Below are 16,650 nucleotides of genomic sequence, written 5' to 3' on the forward strand. Positions count from 1 at the left end.
TGTTTTTTTCGTATTTCCCCCTTCTTCTTCTGGACCATTATTGATGGTGTACATCGTAATTTCCAGGCATGAACCTTTTTTTTTTTCTTGTTGACCATTCACTAATCACTATTTGCTCATCCCTGTGTTTTGTTGGTAGGCCAGATGAATTTCTTTTTAATGACCTTCTTTCTCTTCATGTCAGAAGTCTCTCCACAGATAAATGACAGATACACACCACATATGTAACAGTGTGCAGAACATGTAATCATTACCCAGTATGTTTGCGAAGTTCTGAGAAATTTCATTTTCAGAATAGTAAATGAATGTATTTCTCTGCCATTCCTAACATTACACATTCTGTGGAGGAAAAAACCTTAAAGAAACATTCAGAATAAAAAGACTGTTGTTTAACTGATGGTTTTGGAGCATCTTGCATCTAAGCTTATAGGGGTTTTCAACTCAATCTAATTCCTTTCACAGCTTCAGTCCTGAGCTGGCAAAGCCCTTAGCAACAGTTCATTTGCCTTATTTAAGCGTCCCTCTTTGAAGATTTGAGCAAAAATGGCTGAATATTAAAATGCAATCTGGCATTGTTTTAATATAAAACTTACAAAAATTGCTTAAAATATAGATATGGCATCACGGGCATTCTTATTTGTTCTATTGGTACACCAGCCCACAGGAACATAGATTGTTTAATAGTTAAATTCCTAATGATATAAAATGCCTAGGTGTTCACAGTATTCAGTACGTAGAATGGGGGTTATTCACATGCTTTGTGCACACTGTATTTAACTGTTGCCTCCCAGCTTTGTGATCCTCCCTGTGCGGTGCATACCCTGTGACTTGGGCAGATGCTGTGTCTCTGAAAAGAAAGTGTAGGAATTGGCACCTGTTCATTGTGATCCATCAAGCAGCTTTCTGGGCCCTAGTACATTTGAATTCTTTCTTCCTCTGGTAAAGGAAGATTACACTAATTTACAACGTTTTGTTTGGTATTCTGTAGTCATTTGAATTTCTAAATTTTCCATCTTTAAAGATGCAGCTTTGAAGTTCTAATGGAAAATAAGGGTGATTGGAAGTTCTTGGCATAGGTGACGCAGAAGGATCTCATTCTTGTGATCATTCCTGCTTTCAGGAACTATGAGTAAAAAGGAACTGAATTACTAAATAGACTTGTCACCTGTTTTTGGACTGAAGTAACTGACCTCAAATGTCAGTTTTGGACAAGAGAGAGACTAGAAAGAATTTGGGTTGTTTCTGCGTTCTGTAAGGCATTTGCAAATCCTAGTATTAGGGAGCTTCAAATGTTTTACCCTCTAATGTCTTTCCCCTTGCTTGTTTGGCACCTCAAGCCCCAGTTTTGTCTGGGTTGTGTAAGCACTCATATTTCCAAAGCTCTTGCTGTAGCTGCTAAGGCTCTTTCCAGTGTTTAGCCAGCCCTGCATGCTTCTGAGACAGAGGTGGCTCTTCCTGCTTATGCACTCAGGGCTGGAGCTCTTGGTTGGCTTTCTGCAGTGCAGATGTGGGAAAGGTTCACTAAGATGTTGAATGCAGCAGAGACATTCTTTTACATAAATACGGGTGGACAGCATGTGAAATACTGAAATTACATTGTCGCAGAGATTTCAGAAAATTTAATTTAAAAAAATAGTGGGATGTCATAGAATCCATAGAACAATGGAAAGGTTTGGGTTGGAAGGAAGCTGAAAGATCACATAGTTCCAACCCCTCTGCCACTGAGTTTACTTCCACTAGACAGTTTACTCAAATCCCCATCAAATCTGGCCCTGAAAACTTTCATGAATTGAGCATCCACAACCTCTCTGGGCAACCTGTTTCAGTGCCTCACCACCCTCACAGTGAAGAATTTTTCCTAACATATAACTATGATCTCTTTCAGTTTAAAGCCATTACCCCTTGTCTTCTTAAAAGCTGGGAAAATTACAGGTGTTTCTTTTAGCATCACACCATTTGATTCTGTCTACTTATTCTGAATAAGAGAGTATGAATTGGAGCAGGCGTTAATAATGTGCCTTTGTGTGAATGAAGGTCAAACACATCTCAGGCTGGGCTGAGGGGAGCGCAGCCACCGAGGTGAAGGAAGTGCCTCTCCTTCTTTGGTGCTGATAAGGCAGCATCAGGAGTTCACGAGTCCAGTGTTGGGCTCCTCAGTATGAGATAGATACTTACCTACTGGAGCAAGTTCAGTGAGGCTCACTATGATGGTCAGATGGGGTAGAGCACATGCTATATGAGGAAAGGAACTGGATTTTTTTCACCTTAGATAAGAAAGAAAAATCTTATCAGGGCCATTCCAACTTAAATTATTACTCAGAGATTCTCTCAAGCTCACTATTTATATTTCCTTTTTTTGATTATTACAAAGGAAAACAATATAATAATAATATTGTATATTATAATATTACCATATAGTATTAATATTTATTTTATATATTTGTTGCTTATTATAATAAATAGTGTCTTTATATAGATCCACTATATATATATATATGTATAACATCTTTAGTTTTATATATATATATATAAAACCTTCCATTCCAGCAAGATCTTTCCTCCTTTTGTGAACAGAAGGTAATTTTATTCCCTTGGAAAACATGAAATTGAGTCGAATTGCAGGTGCTGGTGGGATGCCAATGGGCTCTTCCTGCAGCCCTAGATCTGAAGTTGGGGGCATCTTTGCACCCTACAAGAGAGAAGGGTTCCAGCTTCCCTATGCACTTCTCCCAGACAGGCTGAGCACTGGTTGCACTGGGTGTTTCTTTAGCTGCAGCTCTGCCTGGCTGTATCCTAAAAAAAGGATGAGTACCTGATCTACAGTAAATCCAAGTCTGCACCTGGATTAGGTTTCAGGGGATTTGGCTGGAGTAAATCTTTATTTAAAAATTCAATGCCTATTTCTCCTTTAAATTTGAATAGCGTAAATCTGAAGTAGCTACATCTCCCCAAGTAAAATATTTTTATTCAATTTCCTTTTTACTTTCTTCCTTTTTAAGATGAAAAATAATTGAATCCGGAATGTTTCAATCTGAACTCTACAAATATTGCTTTGGTCTCTAAGTCAATGAACTTTGTGACAACATTCCTTGTAAAGGTTAAAGCCTTTCCAGACAAGTGATTAACAACTATGATAAGCCCTTCCATGAGACATGAGTTTTGCAGCCTGTTGTGTGGTATCCCTGTCTAAGTCTGTAATTGTCTAAATATAAAGAGATAAAAGGGAAAGGGATTGCCAAACTGCACTGTATAAGGTAAAGCGAGTCAGAGGGAAAAGGTTTATAATTTTTCTTCTTCCTTTTACATTGCTGGCTTGTTCTTATCTTCAGCCAGAAGATGCTAACATCATTTCCTCTCTATAAATTGGCTTGCACATGATACAAAAACACAACACGAACTTTATTTTCTAGCTTAATAGAAGTTCTGATGCTTCACTGTTTGGATATTCAAGAATTCTGATTTAATCTCAGAACTGTTAAAACATTATTTTACCAAGCCAGTGAGTATGCATATTGTCTCAGTGAGCCTTCCTTTTCAACTAAGCAGTAATATTTAAATGGAATTTGGATTTAATTAGAACAACCAATGTTTCCAAAGGGATAGTAACAGGACTTTTTTTGATCTAGCATATCTACTTCTTTTGTTGCCTTTCTAGTCCTGTTTGAAGTAGAAGTGTGATTGGTCCATGGGTTTTAACAAAACTGTGACTATTGAAGCAGATTCAGAAAGCAGTTGTTCCCCTCTTCAATAGTAAATGAGTACCAGGAAAAAATCCCACACACAGTCTTAAAAGTTTTCATTAAGTTTTTAACAGCGGTTCAGATTATTTGTGATTCACCTGCTTGTGAATGAAATATGGAATGTGTTTCTATTGCTCCCATTGCTGTGCCACCTGGGTAAATCATGTGAAATGAAATTACAGTGACTGGCAAAAAGTCCCATGACTTCAGAAAAGGAAGCAAGAAAATCAGTGAACAGCTGCTGTCTTTTCCTGTATAGCAATCCTCCAATTTTGAGATTGTTATTTTATTTGCAATCTAGCTATATAATTAATTGAAAAGTTATGTCGTGCAAACACATTTCAGAACTCACACAGGAAGCTGTGAGGATCTTTGGCAGTCAAATAGTTACCCACAAATGGGAACTTAGATCCACAGGTGGTCGCAAAGGGAACATTTAACAGATTGGACAGCATATGGGAGGCCACATTAAAAAAATTCCCTGTGCTTCAAATTGGTCCTGCTGCCAGGTATCCCTGAACAAACCTTTCAGAGACTGCTTGGTGCCAGAGTGGATAACTAGAGCTGGTTTTAGTGTATGTCAGGCTCTGGACTGTTTTTGTGTCTGGGTGTGACAGGCTATCAGATGTCTCAGAGGGGTTTTGGCTGGCTGAAGACTTCAGTTTCCTGGGGCAGTGCAGCTGCTCAATGACTGCCTGCTCCTGTCAAGAAGCACTGTTAATGCAGTTTAGAAAAGCACTGCAGGATGAGCATAAAGACTGTGTGGGTCATGGGTAGCTAGGTAAATCCTCAGCATAGGCATTGTGCAGCTTAGTCTAGGACTGCAGTGTTTTGCCTTTCCCCTTGCCCAAAGTGTCCAGAGCAGCAGGCAGGCTTAAAAGTGCCCACAGGAGTCCCAAATGCCATTTTCTGTTAAGCAGGAAACAGCATTGTTTTAAATGCAGGTTTTCTCAAAGCTAGTGTTTGTGGTGGTGCAAGAAGAAAGCAGCCATGGTATGCACCTTCAGTGGAAATCACATCCACTTCCAGGGCTGATTAACTCTTTTGTGAGGAGCTGGATAAGCTCTGAAAATTTGCAGATTGACAATCTGAACTTAGAGTGTTCTTCTAGGACCTAAATTGTAAGCGAAACATAGCTTTCCAAATCGCTCCTTTTCTCCAGGACTGCTTCTGAGTGGCATTTATTCCTTACAAACCATCTGCTAGCTTGTGAAGCACAGGAAGCTGATACCTGCAGATAGCACCTGCAATCAGCCAGCTTGAGCCTTGGTCTGGTGCAAGTGCAGTGGGCTGCCCTGAGGCTGCTCAGGGTTTGCAGCATGGCAGGTGCAGAGGGACCAGCTCCTCATTGCAGCAGCTGCCATGGCCTGCAGGCAACAATCTGAGCAAAGGTACTGCCAAAGGTTCTTCTTCCTGGAAAAACATTTGCAAAAATAGACTTAAGCCTGGTGTGTCCCCCACTGATTGCTGTCAAATGGGCACTTATGGGAACTTTGCCATGAAGGACTTCTGTGAGAATTCATCCCATTGTCACCACATGGTCAAGGCTTGAGGCTTTAAGAACCATCAAAAGTAATATCTAAGCTTTCCTTTCTAAGGAAAAAAACCCTAATCAGATTGGTAGATAGTATGTAAGTACGAAGTATCTTAATGCTAGAATAGTTTATAGTAGTCTGGTATAACTCCTATTTACAAAGTAACTTTACAAAAAAAAGTGGTGACTTTTTGGAAATTCTTTCAGTATGCTTATTAAACAATTGAACTTGATTCCTAAGAGAAATGTCATTGCAGACCAGTAACACCATGGGGTTTGGTTTGCTGTCAGGTATTGGCCTGACAGGCAAATATATGGATGTACAGTGCAAATGTGGGGAAGTGATTTGTTGTGTTATCAGGTTTCAATTTCCTTTAATTTGACTACCCCATGTATCTTTGAAGTATCACTGCAGCAGTACAACTGCAAATTAGACTAACCAAGGGTCTTAAGGGACCTGGTCAGTTTTGTCACTGGGATTTCCTGGCTGTCAGCCCTAAAATTCAACAATTTGACAACACATAAAGCCTGAAAAAAGCCTAGATTCAACAGCAGAATATTTTGCATTGCTAGTAGTGCCACTGGGGGCATTAAGCTCAATTCTACATGAGTGGGTAAACCCCAAGAAACTAGGCAATTAGCTGGGATCACTGTTGACACTGAACTGTGTTAACAGCAGCAAGCTGCGTTTTAGCTCATTACCTTCAAGTGAGCTCCAGTACATCTCCATGAGTGGCTGTGTGAGCACAGCAGCTTGAGTCTATGCCTGTTGCACTTGCAGTCTTTTTTAGAATATAGACACAGTCACTGTCTTGTGACCATGTGTACATCTATGATATTATTAATAATTTTTTTTTTGCTTCTTAGGATTTGTGTTAAGAGGACTTGAAAAAAAAATTGGAAATGGGAATTAGTCAATATTGACAGAAACGGTATAGTAATCCATTATTGAGATTGAAAGAATGGCAAATTTGAGCCAGTATCAATTCCCACAGTAAAAGCCTTCTCAGTATGCAGAGCCCTGACTATTAAAAAATCCTCCCCTCAAGTAAAGAGTTGTTTTTTCATGTACCTGATCATGCCAAGTAATCATACTTGATTATCCCTAAAAATTCTTATTTAGCTCTTTTAGTCAAGTGATCCTCTCTGGAAATGGGAGCTCTGAGGTGAAATTGATAGAGTTTGACTATTGAATTCTAGTAGATCCATTTTACCAATGACGAGTCTTTTATGAACACTCCCTCCTAAGGATGCACAAAAACCTGAGTTTGAAAACTTGCAGGCAGAATGCTCAGTTCCAGTAAATCACACATTTTGTGACAGGGTGGGATAATTGGAGATTAACCACACTTCCTCCTAAGTTGTGTTTACTAGTGGAGATCAATCTATTTAATAATTTAGGGATTAAACAGTAGCATTATAAGAAGAGAAGAAAGCATAAGGAGGAAATCATCCCATCATCCAGCATTTTGACAGGATTAAAGTCTCAGAGGAGAAGGAGGAAAAAAATGTGTTGAAAAATAAAGAAATATATGCTTTGTTAGCTCAATAAGTTCTGTATATATCAAGCTTTGGGCAGCAATGTTGGGGATATGCAGAGGTAGGATGTTCACCCTTTTGTTACTTGTGGCAGTATTAATACTTCACTTGCATTCATTATCTGCTGGGGATTCCCTAGGAGAGCACTGTCCAGTGAATGAAATTCTCAGCCAGCTGTTTATCTTCCATTTTCAGTGCTGTCACAGTTTAATCTCTTCTGTTTGTGTGTTACTACCAGATGTGGACCGCTGGGCTTGCCTCTTGCCCAGTGTCATTTCCCACAGCTGGGAATGCTGTGGTTTGGAGAATGACAAGTCTCATTCTTTTCTTCCAGTTTCGCCTGGTGGTAAAGACAGCACTGAAGCTGCTGCTGGTGTTTGTGGAGTACACAGAGTCCAACGCACCACTTTTGATCCAGGCAGTATCCACTGTGGATGAAAAGAGAGGTAAGTAGCCTTACCAGGGAGTTGCAACATCCCAGCACCACTGAGGTCAAGGTAGCATTTCATCACTGCTTTCAGTGGTCCTAAAGTTGCTGTCATTGATGCCTGCTTTGTCCAACATACCTTTTATTTCTTAAAAGCATGTTTTAAGTATTCATATAATTTAAGGTTATTTTAAGAATTAATTATAATGGGAAAGTGAAGAGTGAAAACTGAAGAGCTCCTTTACCTCCTGGGGTGCCAGAGTCATTGCCCTTTCCCTGCATCCACATGCTAAGTAAACCCCCCCTCCCCAATATCTTCCGACTCAGAGGCTCCTTTGGGCAAGACCATCTTTCCACTTCCTTCTGGGAAGCAGCAGTCTGATTTAGAAGAGAAAATGATATCTAATCAGTGTAATCCCTTTGAAGAGAAAGACGAGGTCAGTAATAGTACAGGCTTTATAGTAAAAGCAAAACCATCTGTTGTTACATTAAAATAAAGCCCTTGAGCAGATATTATACTATGAAATCTGTTGCCCTTCAGGCTCATGAAAAATACTTGAATATGTATACTGTATTTTTTACAAATAAATAGAACAAAAATGGTTCTTTCTTGTTCTTCCCACAAAGCCATCACTAAGCTCCTGGGGCATTCTCTCTTGATGCAAAACATTCCTTTGCCTCAAGGAGAGTTTTTGAGGTTAGGAGATCCATTGTTGTGGTCTCAAACATGGAAGTTGAAAGCAAGCTTCCCTCTGTGGAGCAGCTGCCTCCATACTCAACTTGTCTGAGAGACTTGATATGGTAAAAGTGAAACAAGAAAATGTTGGGGGCTGAGGAGAAAGGTGGTGCCAGAAATAGAAAAAAGGAGCCAGATTTTGCTTTCAGTTATCAGAATGGGTTGAAAAGAAAAAACCCAAATTATCTCTTATAGCAAGGAAGCAGGCAGGGGCAATTCAAAACAGCAAATTCTGAAGATTGGCTTTCTGTTTTAAATTAAAAGCAGTAAACCTTAAAATGCCATAAGCATAAATATGATTATAATATTCATGTACCTGTGAGCACTGTGACTCCTTTTTTCATTCTTAATATTTCATCAGCTTTCTGAGCTCACTGGCATTCTCAATGAATTCAAAATGCCTTATATCTACTAACATGTTAGTAAGGTCATTATTAAAGAAAAAGGAGAAACAGAGTATTTCCTTCTCTGTCTGTAAAGCAGTCTTAGGCAATCATTTAAATGCCCCAATGTAATAAAACAAGTAACAACACAAGACTTGAAAAAACTGATGGATATGGGCTAGATGAGCATATGTTAAGAGCATAATGAGAGGTTTTACAGGAATTCTCATACCTGTGCTTTAGTAGATTATTTTATGAACTCTTGCAAATACCTTAACCCAAATACCTAGTTTTTCCTTCTTCCTAGTTTTTTAAATTATTTTCATTAAGCAGTTGTACTTAGTTCCTTAAGAGATTCTTTTTCTGGTTTTATATTTAGTTCCCTTTTTAGGTCATCAATATAATAGAGTCACAGAGTCACTTTGGTTGGAAAAGGCTTTTAAGACCATTGAGTTAAAACATTAACACAGCACTGCCAAGTTCATCACTAAACCACGTCCCTCAGTGCTACATCTGCATGTCTTTTAAATACCTCTGGAGATGGTGACTCCACCACTTCCCTGGGCAGCCTGTTCCAGAACCTGACAACCCTTTTGGTGAAAAAAATTCTTCCTAATATCCAACCTAAACCTCCCTTGATGCAACCTGGGGTAATTTCCTCTCATCCTGTCATTTGTTAAACAGGAAAACCGCCACCTGGCTACAGCTTCCTTTCAGGAATTGTAGAAAGAAGTAAGGTTCCCGTGAGCCTCCTTTTCTCCAGGCTAAAGAACCCCAGCTCCTTCAGTCACTCCTCATAAGGCTTGTGCTTCAGACCCTTCACCATCTTAATTGCCTTTCTCTGGACACTCTCCAGCACCTCAATGTCTTTCTTGCAGTGAGGGGCTCAAAACTGAACACAGGATTCAAGATGAGGCCTCACCAGTGCTAAGTACAAAGAGACAATAACTTCCCTGGTGCTGCTGTCCACACTATTCCTGATACAGGCTAGAATGCCATTGGCCTTCTTGGCCACCTGGCACATGCTGGCTCATGTTCAGCTACTGTTGACCAGCACTCCCAGGTCCTTTTCTGAGGCTGCTTTCCAGCTGCTCTGCCCCAGCACTGCACATGGCTGTGCACCCATGTACCAGGACCTTGCTGATTGTCATACAACTGGCTTTGTCCCATTGATCTTCCCTGTCCAGATTCCTCTGAAGAGATTTGTTGCCCTTCAGCAGATCAACACTCCCATCTAACTTGGTGTCACCTGCGAACTGACTGAGGGTGCCCTCAGCCCCTTCATCCAGGTCATTGATAGCAATATTAAACAGGAGTAGCCCCAACATTGAGCCCTGGGGCACCCTAAGAGTGATCATCTGCCAGCTGAACTGAACTCCAGGCACTACCACTCTCTAGGCCAACCATCCAGTCAGTTTTCTACCCAGTGAACAGTGCACCCACCCAAGCCATGAGCAGCCAGTTTCTCCAGAAGAATCCTGTGGGATACAATGTCAAAGCCCTTCAATTTTAGATGTGCATATGCTATGTTTTAATTTATAATTTTAAATTAGTGGCCTATAAGTGACAAGTACCTGCTTTTAATGACTGATGAAACAAAGCAGAAAAAGAGAAAAAAGCAATATGCCTTTTCTTGAGCCATTGTCATAAATCTTGCAGGTATGTAATTAAGTTCAGCACTGCTTTGATAAAAGTTCGATGTTTCATGTACATACAAGGTGATGAGATATGACATAATTCTTCAACATGTGTAGCACACATTATTAACTTCTAGAACCCCATATTAACTCAGCCTGGTTTCAAAGTGATCCCAGCTGTGGTTTCTATGTGTGAATACATCCATATGCAAACTGGAGTGCAGAGATCCATGGAAGTACTGGCTTTACTCTGAGGTACAAGCAGACCATTAATGAGTAACTGCATGGCCCTCGTCATGTAGGAATTAGCTTCTCCTTGCACTTCCATTTAGCTCCTCCCTTCTCCCATGCTTTTTGTTTCAGAACTCTAGAGGAATTTGGTCTCTTTTCAGTTTAAGCATATGATTGCAAAGGCTCTGGGAAGTGGAGCTGGCATTGTACTCTGCTGTCTAGGGCTTCTTTATCACAATCATATTTTAGGATAGAGATTAGAGCCAAATGGCCTCATTATCTGTTCTTAGCTTTTCCTGCAATTTCATTCATAGTTATATTCTGCTAAATTAACTCACACACTGTAGGTATGATGGAAAGATATAAGTTCATTCAAATATAAATAGGCAGAAGTACAAGATGTCAAGGTCTTTACAAAAGTATCTCTACCTTTCCAGACTATAGCTGCTGGAGACAGACACTCTCTAAGCTGATGGCAGTTCTCATGCAAGGTTCTGCCCTTGTGCAAGATTTTTCATGCTTTATACAAACTCTGCAGCTGTTTTGTAGTTCTAGTGTCAAGGTTTTGTGTATGACCTGAACAAAAACATTCAAATAAATATGTAAAAGCATTCAAAGAGGAAACTGAGAAAAGACTGAGACTTAAAACAATGGGCAATGTCATTCTAAAAGTATACTGAATTAATATTTGCTTAATTGTTGCAGCCTCATTGTTCTTTCTCTATACACCATTCATGGTTACTCATAACCCTGCAAGTACTGTCAGAGTTGAAACTGCAGCCTACCTGTCAGAATAGCTGTGACAAAGAGCTCTTCCAAGTGACAAGCCCCTGAAGGGCAGTCAAGCAGTTCTCATTTTACCCATTAGGAGGCAGGAAAACACACAAAATTCAGTCTCTGGTGCTTCACTTCACTGAGCCTGTTTCATCACTCCCATTGATTTTGCAACAAAATCTTACCCATCTGCTCCCAGAAAAATCACTGGATTCTATATCATCAATCTTCTAGATCATCATTTTTCTACATCAGGATCTGGTGAAGGAAGACATTCACCTGTTCCCTAACTCGAATCAAGAGGAGGCAGTACTATCAATGACTTTGGCAGACCTACTCCAATTTGTACAAGATGAAACCTTTATTTTCAAATGTAGTTTTCCTCATTATGATCTTAATCTGAACAGGTCTCTTTTCACTTTACGCATGCTGGACTGCACAGGCTCTGGAAGGGGGAGCTCTGAAAGGGGGAGCTGAGCTGGATCTGTGTATGTCCCATGCTGTATGGATCATAGGTTGGAAACTACAGATTCTCATTATATATGTGGAAGAATATTAACCCAAGGACAGCAAGGCAGTAAGCTCATGGTGCAACTTCCACAGGAGAACTGCCTTATCCTGGGTGGGTAGTAGATGGCCTCACAGCTATTTCCACGTTCACTTCTTGGCTGTTCAGATTGAGATCAAAATGGAGGAAATAACATTTGAAAGAAAGGTTTAACCTGGTACAAACTGGAATAGCTCTGTCAAAGTTATTGATAGTACTGCCTCCTCTTGACTGTAGTTAGGGAATAGATGAAGAATTTGGAATTTAAGTCTAGACTTTGGAAGTTTAGTAGCAGAAGCATAAAGAAAGCCTTTGAAAGATAGACGAGCTGTTACAGGGCTGCGTTACTAGCAGGTGTGTCCAATCGACAATATTTTTTAAAAATTGTATTCTGAAATAAAATAGCAGCATTGCTAGAAGAATATTATATATCATCCTTGCAGGAAAACAGCAAGGTGACCATGAAATTATTATTTTATGATAATGAAGAATTATTGAGAGATTCAGGGAACAAATAAAAACAAGCACATGGATGCTGCCCAAAATATTAACCAGGATTGTTCGAATAAGAGTAGAACCTGCCTGCAATAACAAAGGACTCTCACTGAATAATTCAGTGGATTAAATAATTATGTTTTTATGTTGTTATCAACTCACTGTTTTGCCAAATGGCATTATTGTGAGTCAGACTTGCATGGTCTCCCCATTTTGTTTCTCTTTCCTATTTCCTTCCATTTTTCATTTTTTTTCACTGAAAACCACAGGAAAACATTTTTGTAGTGAGAATATCATTCCTGCTGATCATATATCATTTGCAAGCTGAGTGAATTTGTTCCACATGACTTTTGAACATATACTGCACAAAATGTCTGGCAATATAGAGAATCTGGTAAAGAGGTGTCTAGCGTATTTTCATTACAGACATGTATTTGAATTAGTATTTAATTAGGAATGCATATAGATACATCTGGAGATCTGAAAGTGAATCCCCTTCCTCCTTTGATTTTGCTTAAGATAAAAAAGCCCTGACCATGTAGTAAAGATCAGAGACTGTCTGAGGGGGAAGAAAAAAAAGAGAAATATTGCTGTCTGCACATTCACTTTTAGACAGGTTTTGCTACACAGTGCATTGCCATTGCCTTGAAAATGCAGATCCTTGGTTAGCAGAGATTTTATGTCTGTGTAGCAGGGTACCTATCTGATACCATCTGTAATAAGCAAGGGCTGTTACAGGGTAATACAGAGTTTAGACCTTGGGGTGACTGATCAGTCAGCGACAGGTGGCTGTGATGGCACGTTTGCATTTTTCTGCCTGATTATACTCAAACTCTCATCATCTGTATGGTGTTCAGGGGATGTGGGCTGTTGGAATACTCTGCATGTTTCCCTCTGAAACTGAAAGACTATCACAGTTATGTTGTGTAGATAAATTGAGTGTAACTCGGGGCTAAGGTTAGCTCTCTGCTTGTGGTGACTGGATTTATAAGTCCAGCTCACCTTTAACTTTATTCTAAACAAACACTGGATTGCAGTCTTTCATTATTTATTTCAGTTTTCCTAGATAAAATTTGGTACATAGAGCCATCTTGCCATTCAGTCAAGTGAGATAGGACAGTTTTACAAGCTACCTTCCACACAAGAGGGTGAATCTGGGTAGTGTGTTGCTTGCCTGATGTTTTTAGCACAATAACTCACTAAACTGTTTGGGTTTAGGTATCAGAGAAATACATACATTCAAATCAACATGCAAATCAAGCAAGTAACTAAAAGCACAAATTTTGACCTTTCTTAGTGAAAAATGAGAGAATCATATCTGAAAGTTCTGTAGGTGGGTTTCCTATTAAAGTATTTTGGGAACGAGCCACAGCAAAATTCTTTTCCCTCATTGATCGTTTCTTTTGTCCAAGACATATAGCCTGTAATGTGAGAAAACTGTTTCTCTGCCACAATGTTTTGTTAACCTGCCTTACCTTAATGCAGCACAACTCGGCAATAGCACTAGAAACAGGAGCAGCAGGCACACTGAAAGCACAGCACGTAGGTCGCTCCTGAAGATTTCAAAGCCTGTGTGAACCTATGATAGGCTGGGTAAAATTCCTGTCACCTGATTTTCAGAATTTTGGTGTCAGTCACTCTGTGATAACAAAGTACAGTGTGCTGTGCTCCCTTTATCATCAAGGGAGAGAAGCTGGTGCCTTTGTAGAGAGTCCACCTGCCATATTTTATATCCCTGCAATAGGCTGGACTGTAGTTTTCACTGTCTACGTTAAATTTACTCTCAGGGGAGCAGGAGAGACTGTAGACAAATCTGTCGGCTTGAGCTTTCACCTGGCCACATATTCCAATTTGTGCCACTTTGTGGATGACTAGAAGCTTTTTATGTAGCTTCCCATTTTGATCACCATAACCAAAGTTTCTGCTTTTCCTCTAGGAGCCAAGCCATGGTCCAACATCATGGAGATACTGGAGGAGAAGGATGGGGTTGATACGGAGCTACTGGTTTATGCAATGACCTTGGTTAACAAGGTTTGTTTACTTTGTTGGCATGACTGGTGCAGATAATATTGGTGTTCTCAATTGTGTAATGAACTTCCCTGTTGAGAGTATGTGATGGAAGAGACCTGTCACAGAGAAGCTGCAGGACAAGCTGTAATCAATCAGCACACTCCTGTTACTTGTGCTGCAGCCACCCAGAGGCAGCAGCCAGGAGCAGAGGTGTTATTCTGGGGGATGTTGTGTGGAATTGTGGTCTGACACGGCTCCTCTCCCAGTGCTGACAATGCTGTGCTAAAGGAAAACACGACAAAGTAACTCAACAGATTATCCAAGGGGAGAAGGAAAGCAAGTGCTGGTGAAAAAATCACATGCTCACAAAGGCTTGTATCATGCACAGTTTTCTAGTTCATATAGTTTAATTTTTTTTTTGCTGTGATATAAATATGATTAATTTAACAGGTCTGAGTGCTAGTAAGGGTGCTTCTGCTTAAAAAAGTAAGGTTACATTTTTTTTCTGATTTCCTTATATTTTTTGGTGACTGGATTTATGAGTTATAGTTTTGCAGTAAAGTCAAATATTTTATGAAATATTGGCTTATGCTATTGGGAGGGAGAAAATAGAAAGTTCTTGAAAGTTAGAAATTTATAATTGTAAATTCCTTAAAAATCAGCATCTAGTCACAGACAAATTGTAGGGGGAAGGAGTACTAAAATTAATGATTAATTTTTTTAAGAGCAGAGAAAGCCAGCATACTCTTGGCAAACAAAATAATTGTGTGGTTTATGGTTATACTTAATAGGGCAGAGTATTAGGAAATATTATTATTACTTATTGTATTCACTTGAAAATGCTGATTTTGTTTGTGGGGGTTATACACCAAGCTGCCAGTTTATTGGGCTCTTGGCTACATTATTGGAATTGTGGGTTGCTTTTTTGTTGGATTTTTGTTAGTTTTTGGTTTTTTTTAATAAAATGATTTCTTAATGGCAGATATTTTCCAGCAAATATGTCTGAGAAGGACCAACCTTTCCTGGTGATATTACTGATCTTAGTGTACTTATGCTTAGAGTCACCTTTGCTTCTGATTCCACAGCAGTAAGGTTCCTCTTGAGTTTAAAAGACCACCTCACCTTACTGCTGTACTCTTTCTGAAAAGCATCACCAGTTATATATGCTTCTGTCTGTATCTGCTATTAAAGCCAAGGTGATCCATCATTAATGTCTCTGCTTTCCACCTTGTTTTGTGTACTGATTCCTCATTCTGAGATAGTTCTCTTCATCATTTGCACAGTTGTAACCTACCTCGTGTTTGACTTCCTCAAAGGTTTTCCCTGCTGATGCTTTTATTATCCTATAGTTGATTCCATTGGTCTGAGTTTTTCAGTACATTTAAAGCTATTTTTAGGAGGAGGTAGTTCTTTAAAAACATCCAAAAAGAAAAAGCATGTCACAGTCAAAGAAGCAAGGCAGTTATGAAGATCAAGGAAGAGAGGAATCCCACAAATCCACACTTATAATTACGATCTGGCTTATGGGCAGCTTTATGATGTTTTTAATGGGATATTTTTCATGATTATAGAGAAAACAGCAAGCAGCATGTAACAGCTGTAATTTTTTTTTACCCCAAAGAGAATACAAAGAAGGCTCAGATGGTTTCAGCTTCTCTAGACAAGGAAATGTCAAAATTTTCAGTGCGGGCAGAGTCCTCATGAAGGATTTGTCTTAAGGAAGCATGTCTGTACTCTTTTTTTCTTTCTCCATGTATCCATTTACAGACTGTGTTCTTTCCTGCTCCAAAGCAGAAAACATATCTGCCCAGACATAAGAATTGCTCTAGTCCTTTTATCTTCTCCCTCTCTTTTGTTGATGCCTAACCAATTTAGTTATGCCAATATTTTATTAACCCTCTCTTAATTTGTGAGGATTTAGATATTAATGAATTTCTTAGATGAGAGTGATCCCAGTGCAGATACTTCTGGTTATGCATAGTTCCAGTATAACCTTTGTTATTTTTCTTGGAGTAGTTAGAAATTGAATTTGATATGCTTTAGGCTCTGAAAGTGAATCTGTGAGTGCAATGACAAACCATGCAAAGGAAAAATATTTTATTGTCCAGTTCTGGTCAACAACACGCAGTGAAAATTGGATTTACGCTGCTGTGTGATTTAAAATGATAATAACCAATAAAAGGCTGCTGACAGCAGCAGTTGACAGTAAATACTATCTTATGCTGCTGTTTTTCCAGTCTACAGCTTGCCTTACCTTGGATTTTAAAAAAGCTGTACTTGAAGGTGGGTGATCTGCATATCAACATGAAGATAATTTCCTGTCATTTTAGGAAGTAAATGCTCAGAAGATCTGACTCTTCCTCCACTGTTTTGCAGATAAACATCACATCCTACTGTGCATGAAGGCATTTTGGTCAGAATAGTTGCTCTCCATGTCTTTCATTTGCAACTGAAAGCCTCATAGTTGAACACTTTTCTATGATAATAGTTCCAAGTCCAAGTTAAAGTTCCACTGAATGCGCAGTATGAGGACTTCATTTGCTGAATCCTCAAAGTTTTACTCAATGCTAGGTGTCAGTTTAGGAAGGAACAAAATA

General features: G+C 39.3%; 1 protein-coding gene across 2 annotated transcripts in view; it reads left to right on the plus strand.

The window, feature by feature from the left end:
* FHOD3 (formin homology 2 domain containing 3) overlaps positions 1–16,650 on the plus strand; it is a 377,898-nt gene that overhangs the window by 244,324 nt on the left and 116,924 nt on the right. For both annotated transcript variants that reach the window (XM_066560163.1, XM_066560156.1), the window contains exons 7-8: positions 7,148–7,259; positions 13,980–14,074. In XM_066560163.1, the coding sequence (XP_066416260.1) occupies positions 7,148–7,259; positions 13,980–14,074 (207 nt within the window). The remainder of the gene's footprint in view (positions 1–7,147; positions 7,260–13,979; positions 14,075–16,650) is intronic.

The sequence above is a fragment of the Molothrus aeneus genome, chromosome 1, assembly GCF_037042795.1.
Source record: "Molothrus aeneus isolate 106 chromosome 1, BPBGC_Maene_1.0, whole genome shotgun sequence".
NCBI classification, from domain to species: domain Eukaryota; kingdom Metazoa; phylum Chordata; class Aves; order Passeriformes; family Icteridae; genus Molothrus; species Molothrus aeneus.